The 17,145-nt window shown below is 46.3% G+C and overlaps 1 protein-coding gene across 1 annotated transcript in view; it reads right to left on the bottom strand.

The window, feature by feature from the left end:
- Positions 1-303: 303 nt before the first annotated feature.
- Positions 304-17,145, bottom strand: part of FAM193B (family with sequence similarity 193 member B) — a 167,826-nt gene continuing 150,984 nt past the window's right edge. The window contains exon 10 of the mRNA XM_086931790.1: positions 304-2,158. Within this exon, the coding sequence (XP_086787916.1) occupies positions 2,062-2,158 (97 nt within the window). The 3' untranslated portion in view covers positions 304-2,061. The remainder of the gene's footprint in view (positions 2,159-17,145) is intronic.

Raw genomic sequence — 17,145 nt, 5'->3', positions numbered from 1 at the left:
TAATATGGCCACCAGAAAGCAAAGAATGATAACATCCATTGGACTCAACTAGGAGTTGCTCAGAACCTGCAAATCCACAGTAGCAGTCTAAAGGGGTATGCTGAGAACCAGGGATCTCGAGTCACTGTCAGGAGTACGTTTTTAAGCACCCTCTCCCTTTCCCTTTTGGGAAAATGGTAATTCACTCTTTTCTGTCATTTTTGGTGCCCGTCTTTTCACTGGATCAAACCTGTGCTTTCTGTGTCATCCCTCCATAGAAAGTTAAAGTGTACTGATCGTAGAATAAAACCCTCTTCACCGGTGTTCAAATGTCATTTTATCTTTCAGAAGGAAAGACTTTCACAGTATCAAAAGTAAATAATAATAATATTAATAAAAATAAAATAAAAAACACAGCAAAGCCAATATACATTTGGCTAACACAGAACGGCAATAAAAACCTACATTCCATGTACGAGGGGGGTCAGAGGAACTCCATCAAGCCCGAGTCCGACCCAAGAGCCTGGGTAGCACCAGCAATCAAGTTAAAAAAACATTATTTCATTTCTGTTTTCATAGCTCAATACAAATCATTATTTTGGTTCATAAAAGATATAGCAAATGGTAAATACATTGATGCATGTCAGGAACTGTGTGGCAAGGGCGATCAAGGGAGGTGGCGGGGATAGTAAGATAAAAAGTACAGGGGATGGACGCAGATCGAGTTCCCTTCTCACACAGGAAATCCGATGCAAAGGCAACACCCTCTCTTCTCACCCCAGAGAGGGCAGCAGCAGCAATACCACACACAGATAACCGAATGCCCGTGAAACAAGCCCATGTCAAGTGCTAAAAACTGACAGTTATGGGTGAGGAAATCTATAGGAATAAAAACAGGATGAAGATAATATTAACAAAAGAGGCTCAGGAAACAAAAACACAGGGGCAATGTGAGGCTTGGAAGCAATTTGGACGAGGAGCCATGCAGCAAAATACCACGGCAAGGAGCAGAGAAAGAAGGCCAGAAAGCAATATATAGGGAGGAAGGAATAAACATAATGGTAACAGGGCAGTGGACATGAAGGCCCAGTAAGGAAGTAAGAGTGGCATGAATGAAAGTAAAAGAGAACTAGAACTAACCTTATAACAGGAAAGCACACAAGTAGGCAAAAGCGCAGAGAAGTACAGAGCAGGCAAGACATCTGGTCCAAGATACAGTACAATGAGGCATGAGTGGGTGTAGGATGCAAGGGAAATGAGGCAAGAAATCAATGCAAGATACAAGACTGAAGGAAACGGAGCTCATCTGTCAACTTCTAGGAAACCTCCTAGGTGGCCAGGAGAAGGCAATGGGAGAGGTCCTTAGGCTTGAGACAAAAAGAAGCACTGAACTGCTCGACTGCAGAGAACTTGGTAAAAAGCTGTCAATTCCCCTCTTCAGCATTCCAGCATTGCTTATTGTAAAGCTCACTAAGGATAAACCTGTAAAGTAAAATAGGCTAAAAATGGACACAGTCTCTCTCCGCCCACTAGTCGAAGAAAAGTTTTGAGTGCGCACAGAAGGAAAGGGAGGACTTACATTGGGAGAGCATGGATTATGAAGAGACACCCAGGGTTTGAAAAGGGGCACTGTACATAAAAACTCAGACGGGCAGAGAGGTATCTCTTGGAAATACCCACATAAAAACAAACTTTAAAATACAAACAATTTAAAATGTATGCAGACTGACCATGTGGTCGGTGGATGTGATCGTATATACCACTGTCCCTACAGCTCGTGGAGGAAGGAGAAAGGGAAGAGTTGAGAGAGAGAAATGAAAAACTCAGAGCAAGTGCTTTTAGTGAAGCTGCATTCTAACGCTAACCCTTCAGGAAGCAAAATCTGTGCAAGCAACCCCACATAATATTAAAATATAAGGGGGGGGGGCAAGAACGGGTGTGGAGTGGACAGGGACTTTACAGTCTACAGTGAAGCGGAGGACTGTGGCTGTACAAGAGTCTGGGGTGTCTAGGAATGAGAAGTAAGACAAGGAGAGTCCGTCTCGCCCTTTCCCCCGCTGCATCCAAGTGCTCTTGCAGGAGTCATTGAGCTAGGCTGGAGGCAGGTCTCTTCAGGGTGAAGTTGGTCCAGTTCACTGCCACTTTCTGTCGCGTTTGCTTTGCAGAGTCCAGGCAAAATCTAAAGAAGGGGCGATAAAAAAACAAACAGAAAAACGGTCAGTCCCTCTCTCTGGGGTATGCAGGTCAAGGTAGATGGAAAGAGAAAGAAAAGCATTATCAACTTGAGTTTTTGCAGAAAGCAAGTTTTTCAATTATTTGCCTGGGGCAAACATCTCAACAATGATGTCGAACTACAATAGCCCCAAAAACGTGAAGGAATAGTTCTGAGCAACTGTATAGGAAACTTACAACAAAAAATTATTCCATCACTACTAATAAAATACTACGGTGGATGCATTGAAGTGGGATAAAGGCTGTGACTTATTGAGCAAGTGTACAACACCAAAATCCGCATGGCTGGACCACAGAGCTCTAAAGGAACCTTTTACCCACCATGGAGTACTAAGACAGGTAATAATAGGACTATAAAGACAGAAATTCTCATTGAAAGTAACCATCTTTGAATGTTCTAACAAACACGAACAGCGACAATAGGAGCTGCAAGTAACTTTGAATGTAAAGTACTTATTTGACACCAAGACTTAGCGGATAATGAGTTTGTTAGATAGTAAGGGTGAACATTGCCATGGGTATTAGACTTGCTAAAATGTCATTTGTATTCCCTTCGCACCAGTTCTTATCCACTGGGGAAAATACAACAAAACAGAGAAAATGCAGGGCAGTGGTGAAAGCACTAGTACAGGCCAGGCTTCAATTAACCATAATGCAAAGAAGGACTTTAAAATCAACGTCCTTTGGATTAACGGCCCAAAAAGCAAAGTTTATAGAAAAAATTTAGTATTACGCATTCAGCTGTCCTATACATTATACCTAAAGGGGTCATACATGTCAAATGCAAAAAAAACTGCCATTGCCTGAAAGGGTATTCATCCCCCTGGTGAAAGATGTTGTCACTTTCAGCCACATCTAAATCCTCCCATCAGGGATTAACAGTGAAAAGACATTAAAAAAAATTAAGCCTTGGGCACTTTGCTTTTTATGGTATTTGGACGATATTTAATAAGGATTATGTTACTTAGCCTGTAAGAACCTGTTAGTGGCAGGTAGTGCTGTAGATTCACATGTTTGCATTATCCTGCCATCTAGTGTTGCATCCAAATGCATGCCAGTTATTTTTCTAAAAAGCCTTTCGAGTCACGAGATCGAGTGACTTCTCTTTGTGATAATGCACAAGGGCATTGACTCCACTGTTAAGATTGTTTTCCCGCAGGCAGGTGAGATTGGAGTGCAACATAAGTGGAGTAAAGAGATGTCCAAGCGTAGCAATAGAGGTAAAGTAAACTGCAACGGCCACAGGTATCCGGAAAGGAGGATTGGCGCATATGAATGTACAGCACTACATGTCAAGAACAGATGCTTACAGGGTAAGTAACAATCCTTTCAAGGCATGTAGCTGGAGATGCACATGATTTTCATAAACGTGCTCCGGAAAGCAGTGGCTAACCTGTGGGTGTTGCAGTTGTTTGAAAGAGTGTAACACTGCCTGTCCTACATTAGCTTGTTGGCGTGCTGGAACATACAGACAATAACGCTTAGTGGAGGTGTGTGGTGTGGACCATGTAGCTGCTTTGCAAATGTCGGCTAACAAAATATCTCCCAGAAAGGCCATAGAAACCCCAAGTTTATGAGTTGTTTGCGCTTTAGGGGGTGTTGGTAAAGTTCTTTTGTCTTTTATGTAAAAAGTTTGAATGCACTTAACTATCCATCTGTTGAGTCCTGATTTGGATAAAAGCTTTCCTTTTTGTGGTACTGAGAAGCCACCAAAAGTTTTGTTTTTTCTTAAAGTTTTTGTTTTGTCAATGAAGTACATGATGGCTCTTTTGAAATCTAATGTATGTAGAGCCCGATCTGCACTAGAGATCTCAATAGAAAGAGGGTCTCGCCAGGGTTGACCCCTGTCACCTCTACTTTTTAATTTGTATATTGAACCCCTGGAAAATGAAATAAGATCGAATATATACATCTCCCCATTCAAAGGTAGAGGCTGGGGAAAGAATGTGGGCCTCTATGCACACGATTTGATGCTATAAACCATGGATGTAGAGAGCTCTCCCAGAGATAATGAAATTTATGAAACATTTGGGAACGTATCAGACTACTCAGTAAATAGAGAAAAAACAGAAATAATGGAGTGGAACACGCAATATCTAGGGGTACAGGTGAAGCAGGACCTTGATAAAATGGCCTTGAGGAATCAAGATAAGACTAAAAGACTACTCAAGAAATGGAGCAATCTCCCACTTTCATTTTTAGGAAGATCGAATTTACTTAAAATGTCAATACTACTAAAGTATACTTTTATATTCAATGTAATTCCTTTAGAGTTAAACAAAAAGTGATTAAGAAACTACAAGGAGACCTCAGTAGTTTCATTTGGGCAGACAAAGGAAGAAGATTCGCCGGGAGAAGATATATTGAGGAAAGAGAGTACAGACCTTATTTACTATCGGACCTTTCAGTTTAAAACCTTAAGATCCCTGCTGTGAGAGAAAAAAACAATTCTCCATTGTTTAAAACTGTAACAATAGAACAGGCAGAGCAAGATGACTTCTTTCTGTTCAAATCTGGTCATCCAAAATACTTTAACCCCTTCCCTGCTCATGACAAGCTCAGCTCGTCATGAGGCACATTGGAGCTGTGCTTATGACGAGCTGACCTTGTCATGAACAATGTTAAATCTTACTTTCCAGCACAGGAGGGGAAAACCACTAGCAGCCAACTGGTTAAAAAGGTCAGATTGAAGACATTGAGGGCTGCTTGCACATCTTGGTATCAAATCTGGAAAACGCTGGAGATACTGTACTACAGTGCCCAGGCCCCAATTTGGGATTCCCCGAGTACTCCAACCTGGTTACAAGTCAAACTAGTAGATCCCTTGCGGTCAGCCGGAATAGATAAGTGGGGGCAAATCCTGCATGGCAGATCAATAGTCTCTTGGGGTATTATGAGTAGGGTAACAGCAGGCTACCTTTCAAATTTCAAATACTACCAACTAACAAGTTGGGCAAGTGAACTGGGGAAAATGGATGAAGGGAGTTCAGAATAAGAGATAAAACTGTTGCTAAAACCCCCGCAAGCCAAGGAACTGGCAAAATGGTACTGGGAACTAATAGAGGCTGGAGAAGAACCCTACTACTCTGAACTAGGAGAGAGCTGGAAGAGGGACCTGCCAAATGCACAAACTGAAGGTCTACGGCAAGTATCTATCTCTACTTTTTGGTCTATAATAAAGTTCGTCCACCTCAGGAGAAATCATCTTTTCACAGTGCACAGGGCCTATTGGACACAGATGAGATAATCCAAGCTGTGGAGACAAGCGCAGGGAGGAAAGGCGGATGATATCCACATGTTCTGGCAGTGTCCACTTCTGGAGATCTTCTGGCAAGGAGTGGGTAAGAAGATTAACAGAATTATAGACAACAGTATTAAGGTAAGCCTTGAAATGGTTATATTTGGAGCTATAGAGGGGGGTGGTAAATTGGTGAAATCAAATAGGCATCGATCTCTGTTTGTATTATTAATATTGGCAAGGAGAGAGATATGCAAAAAGGGGATAAAACAAATACCCCATAACTCAGAATGGGTTGAATCAGTTCAGAGAGTTAGAGACCTTGAAGGGAATCTCTCTTAGGGTCAACAAGTTACATTTAGGGAGTAATGGGACATCCAGCGAGTAATTGTAGCAGAAGGATAACTGATTTAAGGGGGACAGTAAAACCTTCCCTGCGCGCATCGGCCAACGGCTGTCGCAAGCACTACCCCGGTAGTGCTGCGCACGTCCCTTGGCTGATGCAGCCCCTACCACTCTTTTAAACCGCTGCATCGCAGTTAAGTGGTAATAAAAAACCTCAGAAAATGTGGTCCAATGATTAAATACATCAACAAATTATTTTTGGGATATAAGGGCACAGAGAGAATATCATAACCTTTATCCAAGATAAGATGTTGAGGAAGGGACGGTTCTCCTGAGTTACTGAACCGGGAGGGAGAAGGGGGAAAAGCAAAGGCAAATATCCCAGACCAACTCATCCAATACAGCATTGCCCTAGGACAGTGGGTGTGTGAAGATGGAGGCAATGAATTGGCATTTTGGGTTGTATGCAGTTGGAACAGATCTATTTGTGGAAATCCACATTTTTGTAAGTAAGGGAGGTGGACTAGGAGGTGGCAGTCCCATTCGTGGAAGTGTTGCTGCATTCCGCTGAGGAGGTCTGCAAAGTTGTTGTCTGCCCCCCGAAGGTGTTTTGTTAAGCAGATGAATGTTGCGATGTAGAATCCAAAGACAAATGGTCTGAGCTAGGTGTGAGAGCTGAAGAATGAGCCCCCTCTTGCTTTTGTAGATAGTATATACTTATTTTATTGTCTGTCTGGACTAGAACAACCTTGCCAATGAGATGAGGAATGAATGCTTTCAATGCTAGGTGAACAGCTTGAAGATCTAGGTAATTGATGTGGAGATTCTGGTGCTTAGAATCCCAGTGGCCCTGGACTGTGAGATCTTGTAAGTGTGCATCCTATCCTGTGACCGATGTGTCCATTGTCAGAGTGATGTGAAGAAAAGGGACTTGAAAAGGCTTCCCTTTTAAGAGGTTGTTGGTGTTCCACCACTGCAGAGAGTGATGTGTGCTGCTGTTTATCAACACTAGGTCTTCACAGTGACCCTGTGACTGAGACCACTGTTGTGCTAGGCATTCCTGTAATGGACACATGTGAATTTTAGCATGGGGTACTATGGCAATACAGGATGCCATCATGCCTATAAGCCTCATGACAATTCTTACTGAGTTGCAGATTGATTTGAAATCAGGATATCAATGTTTGATATTTTTAATTCTTGTTGTATTGGGATACGCTAATCCTAGGTTTGTGTTTAAACTGCCCCAGATATAGTTGAATTTGCTGAGGTTGAAGGTGAGATTTTGTGGAATTGATAGTGAATCCCAGGTGGTGAAGGAGATCTACGATAGCTTGTGTGTGTTGCTGGGAGAGATGATGAGTGCTGGCTTTGTGGAGCCAGTCATCCAGAAATGGGAAGATATGGATGTTTTGTCTGGGCAGATGTGCTGCTGCTACTGCTAAACACTTTGTGAATACTGGTGGTGCAGTAGTGATAAGGAAAGGTAGGACTTTGAATTGGTAATGTTTTCCTCCATCAGAAACCTGTGATATTTGCGATGAGCTTAGTGTATTGGAATATGGAAATGGGCTTATTTTAGATATAGGGCTGCGAGAAAGTTGACTTGTTGAAAGAGTGGGATCACATCGTGAAGTGTAATCATATGAAAATGATCTGACAGGATGTGATGGTTTAGGGGCAGTAGATCTAGAATAGGGCATGGAGATTTGTCATTTTTGGGTATTAGAAGTGTAGAGAGTATACTCCTGATTCTTGATGGTGTAGAGGGACAGGTTCTATAGCTCCTTTGAGAAGAAGAGCTTGAACTTGCTGTTTGAGCATTGTTTGAAGTTCCGGTGATAACCTGTGGGTGTGAGGTGGTATGTTGGAAGGTGTGGTAATGGACTTTACAACAGCCATGTTGGATAATGTCCAACACCCACTAGTCTGATGCTATTGATTGTCATGTGGGTAGAAAGTGTTGTAGATGCCCCCGACAGGTGTTATGTTTTGTAGTCAGCAGAAAGGTGAGGGAAGTCACCGTTTGTTTGTGTGCGTTTCCCCCACGTGGGGAAGCACCTTTGCCTCCACCTTTAGCATTGTTGGCCCTATAGGAGCCCTGTAGTTCAATCTGGGGGAGGAATACTGACTGACCTTGTTGTTTATGAGGTAGAGGCTTCCAGAGGTCTCTGGAGCCTCGAGATGAAGGTGTATGAAGGTCTCCCATGGCTTTTGCAGTTACCATGTCTAGTTACTAAATTTTTCTAGGGCCTCATCCACTTGTGGCCCAAAGATGCTCTTTGTCAAAAGGGACATTTAAGCAGCTTTGCTGTTCCTCTGGCTTAAAGCCTGAAATACGTAACCAAGCATAGCAGTGAAGTAGGATGATCGTACTGATACCTCGTGCCGCTGTGTTGGCTGAATCTAGGGCACACCTGACAAGTGTTGGAGATAGGTTTGCCCTCTGTGACAAGTTCTTGAGCTCTTTTTCTGTGCTCATCTGAGAGATGTTGGAGGCGCTCCTCCTACTCATTCCAGTAAGCACGGTCCTAAGTGGCTAGCAAACCCTGAGAGTTGGTGATACACCAATGGTTTGCTGATGCATTTGCTCTCCTTCCTAGGAGGGGGTGCATTTCCGCTTGCTTGTGAGTTTGGTCTTTTATCAGTACTGATGGCCACCAATTATTCCGGTGGGACTGGTTTCCTGACAGGGTATAAGGGAGAGGGTTTATACTTTTCATTGAACCTTTGTGTTAAAAATACAGGCCCTGACAAGAGCTCTGTGTGACGCATCTTCCCTTTCAACATGTGGAGAATTGATTCGACCCGAGCCTCATCAGACTTCTTTGGTGTCGGTTCGGTGCAGTGTTTGCATTTTGGTGCCGAACTTCCGCTCAGAGCCAAAGCAGATGTTGAAGTCTACTCCGTGCTGAGGGTGTCTATGCCATACACTTCAGCTGCTGTTTTGGAGCAAAGCCGGAGGGCGGGGCTTCTGAGCCAGTCATGTGCCAACCATGGGCATGAGGAAGTGGCGATACGAATACCTCTTTTTGTAGAGGTGTTGGATGTTTTCATGGTGTTCCACCCGGGACTGTAGGGCACAGGGTATAGTACTCACTGCTTTGAACTCAGTTCTGGTTTCTGTGATTTCTTACTCTCCTGTTCATGCTCGGATTCCAAACTTTGATGGAGAATGTTTTCTCCCCCGCTACGTACACCTGTGGGTGTTTTTCTTCTATGTCTTCATTGCTGAAGAGGTCGGGAGTGTCATGGGTGGGCCTCCGGTGCATTTAGAGCCGGCGTGCTCAATCACGGAGTCTTTTTGGGCAGAAAGCTCAATAGGCCTCGGAATCCTCTTTCCTGTGTTCCGGTGACAAACACAAGTAACAGACCTGATGGGAGTCGGTCCATTGGGTATTTTGCGTAGCAACGGGGGGCAGAAACAGGAAGGCGCCAGTTCCATCACCAGGAGAGCCGTTTGTAAAGGACCTGGTGGACAGCAATTTTGAAGGCCATGAAGGGCGAAGCCCTAGAGGGGCCGCAGAAGAAGCCAGCTGATCAGACAGGTCATTGTTCCTCAATACGCAGAGTGGGAACATGATTGGAAAACAAGACCGGTGCAGGTTAGAGTGGATTGGGTACTGAAAATAGATCAAGCACACAGGCTCAAACCCGAAGATGGAAAGGAAACAATCTAACAATGGAGTCTATGCGCATCATCACCAAGAGGAGAAGTCACTCAATCTCGTGACTCAAAAGACTTCTTTGAAGAAAAACAACTTTCACACATCCGGATCCAACACTAGATGGAAAGCATGTATATCCACAGCTACACATGACTCTGCATGACTGTTCTCCTGGCCTGTATTATGTATAGGGAGTATGTAATTTGTTTACTCCGTGAAAAGAGGAAATACCCTTCAGATTATTTCCTTCATTTTCTCTTTTTCACCCTCCTTTAGCTTCACTATCCTCGGCCACATGGAGAAAGAACTAAATTAAGAATTCACTATTATATTAAGAGATTCTCTAGCATCTCCATCCATTTACCATTAAATAGGTGGTCTACTGGTTGTTCTTCTTTCGGATACTGCAACTACGACTACTCCCTTCCAATGATTTGAACTTTGTAAACCTTATGATCCATGTTGAAAAAGAGTATACTTTTGCACTCATGTGAAATTTAGAACCCCATTTTCTGTAAAAAGTGATCATGGATAATGCAGAGGGCTTAAGGATAATGGGGATGATATAATCTCATGTCAGTCAGCAGTCAATGATGAATATGGTGTGTCCCAACTGCGCACTACACTTTAACACTAAAAATGAGGTATGATGCAAAACAGCTAGTAGTCACAAAGGAGGAGGAAAAGGTGGTTCAGGATTGGTCACGGTGGAGGAAAAAAGATAAGCATATTTTATAGGATCCATTGAAAAACACCTGGGTTTGGTTACCAGCAGTCCAATACAATAAACAATTTCCACAGAAATTAGAGAGGTGGTTTAGCACAGTACCATTATCTAGTCCACCCTGCAACAAGGACAGACAGACAAGAGAGGTTAGGGAGGAAGACTGGCTAAATATCTTGATAATTATTGGCTTACCCACCAAATGGCAAGCGTTTTTTAGGCAGAATGACATTTGTTTTCAGGAGACCTAATCAGAGCGGATTGCAGGAAATAGAACAATATAGAATAATAGTCTGCAGAAACTTTAACACCTCTTTGAGTAATTCCCAAGGAAGTGCAATCCTTGAAGATCTCCCATGAGGAGCACAAGAAGCTGTTATTAATCGGAAGTGAGGCAGAGGAAAAATTGTAGGTCTATAATATAGACTGTGGGCTAGGACACCTTAATGGTCACACTACATCTGATGTCCAGGTAAATAGGACACATCGAGGAAATATCGAAGAAATAAGGGCCTTGTTGATTTGATCATAATAAATATGGAAGTTTGGACAACAGTCTGGAACACACACAGACATCTGCTTTGAAAGTGACCATAAGCCTCCCTTTGTCTTTTTTCCTAGGAAAAAAAATCTAAATTCTCAAATAAGATGATGCCATAAAAAGATGTTCCTCATTACATCAGCAAAGCATCAAATGCAGAGAGGTGGAATTCTGAAAAATATTTTTTTTAAATTGGCTAGAGCATGATGATCTCAATCCAGCCTAGCATAAAACATTTATTAACAATACCTGAAGAGTTTGACGACAATAAGGTGTCAATTTAATTTAAGCAAATTATTGGCAAGATATCCTTCTTCCGAACTACAACCAAAAGTATTTATCATGTGAGTAATGGCAATCAAAGCGGTAAATGGTATGACCAAGAATGCTGGACTAAGAAGAAGGAGCGGTCATACATTTTGGCGGGACATCACAAGACCATTCACTCAGATGACCTTTATTAGAATTGGACAAATCTATAAAGAACAGATCCATGAAAAAGTTCTAGTAATGAGTTATAGGAAACAGGAAAATATAAAAATCAAGCAGACACTGAAAGACTCCAGAAGGTTCTTGTCACCAACTACTTGGGGCTATAATTAGAGCTCCCAATTTTTGGTTTTTACAGATGAATACAAAAAAAACTTTTCTTATTTGCATTATTAAATGGAGAAAAATATCAAAAATATGGCCTTCCTTTGGAGGATTCTTTGTTTTGTCAATCACGAGTGCCTGATGAGTAGGTGTTCAAACAGTGGTGTCTCCTTTATTAGGGCAATAGGACGGCAACCCCCCTAAACCATCACGTCTCACTCTGCATCGAATTGCTACGATATTACAGATTTTACATGAATTAAATTCTCTCACCGATCATTTGCTTAGATGTAAAAGCTGTAATATTACCCTGCACCAGAAGAGGGCTTCCGGGGCTGTATTGCGCATGTGTCAGGCGTGGGCAGTTACAGCCGTTCTTTCTCAGAAGCAATACATATCGGACATGCTGCACTAGAGAAAGGCAGTGCAGCATGCCAGATAATGGTAAATTGGGACCAGTCAGTCATGCACCCTTATGCCCCATCAGAAGTCACTGTAGTGGAAAAGGACAACCTCCCGTCCTATTTGAGCTTTTGTTTCGGCATAAGGTTATGAGCCTCGCTCTGGTGCCCTGTTCACTGAATCTGGGCACTTGGGAATAGTTATTTGTGATGAACAAGTTACTTACCTTCGGTAACGATATATCTGTAAGAAACAGTAGTTCGTATTCGATTCCTTACCTTAGAATATCCCCAGGCGTCAGACTGGATCCAGAACATTTTTGCGTAGCAGTACCCTTGCGCGTCGGTAGGCGCCGTCTGCGGCTCCGCGTCCGTAGTCGGCGTCGTGATGACGTTGTCGGAGTACTTAGACGTAGCCTCCGCGTGCTGACGTCAGTTTTTAGACACAGCTTTTCCGCGCCAGAAACGCAAAGCCATGTTAAAAACCAACACTGGTGCCAATGAAACTAGGGCTCTGAAAGGGGATGACCTTAACCCTAGATATCGGTTCGCAGAACGGGGAGGATGGGTGGGGCAGTAAGGAATCTAATACTAACTACTGTTTCTTACAGATATATCGTTACCGAAGGTAAGTAACTTGTTCATCTGAAAGAAACAGGTTAGTATTAGATTCCTTACCGTAGAATAGATACCCCAACAATACCAACCCAGGTGGTGGGTCTGCGAACCAATAATCACACCAGAAAGTCCTGGAGGACGGAACAGCCAAAGAAGCCATCCCTCCGGACTTGGCTGCCCAGGCAGTAGTGTCTTGTAAACGTGTGCAGCGATGCCCACGTAGCTGCCTGACAGATATCCTGCAAGGGGACTCCCCTGCCCAGGGCAGTGGTAGCCGCCGTGGCCCGAGTGGAATGGAGCCTCAGCCCAACAGGAGGCTCCTTCTTTGCCAAGGAGTAACAAACCTTGATACACAAGACGACCCACCGAGAGATGGTTCGCTTTTGTACCGCCCGTCCCTTCTTAGCGCCCACGTAACCACCAAAGAGTTGGACATCCACCCGGAACTGGCGAGTGTGATCGATATAAAATGAGAGCGCACGTTTTGGGTCTAGATGGTGGAGCCGCTCTTCCTCCTTTGAGGGATGCCGAGGCGGAAAGAAGGTGGGCAAGGTGATAGACTGCCCGATGTGGAAGGCCGTGACAACATTGGGCAGGAAAGAGTGTCTAGTCCGCAACACAACCTTGTCCGGATGGACAGAAAGGAAAGGAGGATTGGAGGAAAGAGGCAGGAGTTCACTCACTCTCCTGGCAGAGGTGATGGCAACCAGGAAAGCAGTCTTCAGAGTAAGAAGGCAGAGAGGACAGTTGTGAAGTGGCTCAAAGGGAGCACACATCAGATAAGTAAGAACCAGGTTCAAGTCCCATTGAGGCATCACAAATGGAACAGGTGGAAACGTGTGTGTGATGCCCTTCAGAAAACGAGTTACAATAGGGGACTTGAACAAAGAAGGTTCATCAGGCAGCCTTAGAAAGGCTGAAAGGGCAGAAAGGTAGCCCTTGATAGTGCCCAGAGCAGAGCCCTGCTGGGCGAGAGAAAGAAGGAAGAGAAGAACCTCAGAAAGAGGGGCAGAGAGAGGATCCACTGCCTTTGCTGTACACCATGCCACAAATCTGTTTCACCTGCAGGCGTATACCGACTTTGTGGAGGGACGTCTGGCTGCCAGAATGAGATTACAGACTTCAGGAGGCAAGTCAAATGGCCTCAACTGTCGCCGCTCAATCTCCAAGCATGGAGGTGGAGACTGGACAGGTTCGGGTGGAGGACCGTCCCATGTTGCTGCGACAGAAGGTCCTCCTGAAGAGGCAGACGAACAGGGGGATCGACTGACATACTGAGTAGCTCGGGATACCAGTACCTTCGTGCCCAGTCCGGAGCCACAAGGATGACTTGGGCCCGGTCGCGTTTGATCTTCTTCAGCACTCTGGGCAGAAGTGGTATAGGCGGAACGGCGTTCAACAGACCGCAACTCCACTCGTGACGAAAAGCGTCTCCGAGCGAGTGCCGCCTTGGAAATTCCAACGCGCAGAACTGATGACATTGCGCGTTCTCTTCGGTGGCTAATAGATCTAACCAAGGCTCTCCCCACTGCAGAAAGAGACCTTGCGCCATGTCCTTTTTCAGACGCCATTCGTGATCCATCATGCACCGGCGGCTGAGTTCGTCCGCCCTGACGTTCAGAGAACCTGCCAGGTGTTGAACCACCAGGGTCACGCCCTGATGTTCCAGCCATTGCCAGAGGCGCAGAGCCTCCTGGCAGAGGGTCCACGACCCCACCCCGCCCTGTTTGTTGCAGTACCACATGGCGGTGGTGTTGTCTGCACTACACTCCCTCGGACAGAAGGGAGGAATGCCTTCAGTGCAAGATGAATCGCCCGCAGCTCCAAAAGGTTGATATGGAGCCGGGACTCCGCCGGAGACCAGAGGCCTCTGATCTCCGCCTCTCCCATGTGGCCTCCCCAGACCTGGAGGGACGCGTCCGTCACAACTACGTGCTCCGGTTGGGGAAGGGAGAGGGATCTGCCGCTGACCTAATCGCGGTCTGTGAGCCACCACTGCAGCTGTCTTGCAGTGCCCTCCGAGATCAGGACATGGTTGGACAGGTTGCCCTAATGCTGGACCCACTGAAACTTCAGGTCCCACTGCAGAGCCCGTATCCGCCAACGGGCGTAATGCACCAGAAGGATGCAGGAAGCCATCAGCCCCAGAAGCCGCAGCGTCAACCTGACCGAGACTCAGGATAAACGATGAAAGATCGGAATCAGAGCCTGAATATCCCGAACCTGCTGCTCAGGGGGATAAACCCGAAACTGCGCCGAGTCGAGAACCGCTCCGATGAAGAGGAGCTTTTGAGAGGGACACAGTTGTGACTTCGGCACGTTGATGGAGAACCCCAGCAGGTGCAGGAGATCCGCCGTCGTCTGGAGATGGCCGACTACTGTCTGGGGTGAGCCCGCCTTCAACAACCAGTCGTCGAGGTAGGGGAAGTCTGAAACCCCGTAACCTGCGCAGATGAGCTGCGACCACCGCCATCACTTCCGTGAACACCCGTGGGGCGCTGGTAAGGCCGAAGGGGAGCACGGTAAACTGAAAGTGCTTGTGGCCTACCGTGAACCGCAGGTAGCTCCGACAGGACGGGGACATGGAAATACTCGTCCTGCAAGTCCAACACTACCATCGAGTCTCCTGGGTCCAGGGCAGCTAAGACCTGAGCCAGTGTCAGCATTTTGAACTTCTCCTTCCGGAGGAAGCAGTTGACATTCCGTAGGTCCAAGATAGGGCGTAGGCCCCCTTTGCCCTTGTTGGGTACCAGAAAGTAGTGGGAGTAGCAACCACACCCTACTTCTGGCCCAGGAACGCGCTCGATGGCCCCCTTGGCCAAGAGGGCCATAACTTCCTCCTGCAGAAGCCGCAAATGATCCCCTCGGTGGCATGGCTGGAGGGGTCGTCTCGAAGGGGAGGGAGTAGCCCCTTCAGACGATTTGCAGCACCCACCAGTCCGATGTGACAGTGCGCCAGTGGGAGTGGTGATGGCGAACCCTGCCCCCCCACTGGCGTCACATGGGCCTGAAAGCACGGACTAGGAAGGTTGCTGCGGGGGAAGGTGCGGACTGGCCTCGCCATTGTCCCCGACCGGCTCCACAGCGGTTTCCACGGCTGCCACCGCGTTGGATGTTAATCTGCGGTGCGTGGCTGGCAGCACGTGTGGGGGCGCCCCTTCCTTGGCCACGAAAGGAGTGAAAGGCACCCGTTAGCTGGCGCGGGGCCGAGAGGCCCAAGGACGTGGCCGTAGCCCTGGAGTCCTTAAAGCGCTCAAGCGCATGGTCTGCCTTGTCGCCAAAGAGGCAACGGCCATCAAACGGCATGTCCATGAGGGTATTCTGGACATCCGCCCTTGCCTGGCTAAGGAGTTTTCTATCCGATCGCACCCAGACTGTCACCATGGGTGCATATCGTTCAGCGGAGATGGAGATATCAAAAGGGGTGCCCTAGGGTTCGTGTCTAAGCCCGACCCTCTTCAACATTTATGTGGCACCCCTGGCAAGAGTGATGCGTAGGTACGGGTTTATCCCAGTATCCTACGCTGATGACACCCAGCTCCTCTTCCCCTTCAAAACCCTCTCCGCTGAAGTAAGAAACTCCTTCTCACTAGGCATGAAAGCAGTGGCGCACTGGATGTCCTCAAACTGCCTTCAGTGCAACGTCAGCAAGACGGAAGTCATGCTGTTCGGAGAAGCCAGGATGCTATGGGCCCCAGGACTTGGGAGCAGCCCCAGAACCCAAGCAGATAGTGAAAAACCTGGGGGTCCGTCTGGACCAAGAACTATCATTAAAACAGCACTCCAATTTTATCTCGGGTTCTTGTTTCCATACCATCAGCCTGCAGCGCAAAGTCTTTCCTTTATTGCCAGATTCCTTTAGGAGGACGCTGGTACAGGCACTCGTGCTAAGTCGGATCGATTACTGTAATGGCCTGCTGCTTTCTGCCAATGAAGGCGTGTTGGCTAAGCTCCAGGTCATTCAAAACACAGCGGCCCGCCTGGTTCTGAATGCTCCGCCAAGAACTCCATCCAAACCCCTTCTTGAGCAACTACATTGGCTCTCGATCCGGCAAAGAACAAAATTTAAGATAGCCTGCCTGATACACAAATGTCTCCATGGACAAGGGCCTGCATATCTGGAAAAAAAATGTATTCCCTACATTCCATCACGGACACTAAGATCAAGCAACAATCTGCTCCTAGTGGTGCCCCGCGCTAAGAAAGCGAGGCATGGGAATAAAGCGTTGTCAATTGCAGGACCTACATTATGGAACAAACTCCCTCTGTCCCTAAGACAGTGTACTGAGCACTTAAAATTCAGAAGGCAACTGAAAACTGTCCTATTTAAAAATGAAAATCTAGCATCTGCTCCAATCTACATCTTCTGTTTAGTCGGCACCATAAGCGCAGAGATACTCCATCTGGAGTTGATTCGAGCGCTATAAAAACCAGCAAATAAATAAATAAATAAAGTTGGCAGACCTCAACCAGGCGTGGTGACGAATCGCCACAGTCGTTGCCATCGCTCTGGCCAGTGAGTCGGTGGTATCCAGTCCACACCTGATGGAAAAACGTGCCGCATCTCGACCCTCCGCAAGGGCTAGGGCGAGTTTAGCCTTGACCTCCGCCGGGCATTGTGGCAGCACGTCCGCAACCGTGTCCCATTGGGAGTGGGTGTAGCGGCCCAAGAGGCATGCGGTGTTGGAAGACCGCAGTCCCAGAGTAAGGGAGGAGAATATTTTCTTTGCGTAATTCTCATACCTCTTGGATTCCCGATCAGGCGGCGCTGACGGGAATGCGGTCTGGGAGTTCGAGGCCTGGAT

This window comes from Lissotriton vulgaris, chromosome 7, assembly GCF_964263255.1.
Source record: "Lissotriton vulgaris chromosome 7, aLisVul1.2, whole genome shotgun sequence".
Taxonomy (NCBI): Eukaryota; Metazoa; Chordata; class Amphibia; order Caudata; family Salamandridae; genus Lissotriton; species Lissotriton vulgaris.
This window is presented reverse-complemented; position numbering and strand designations above follow the sequence as displayed.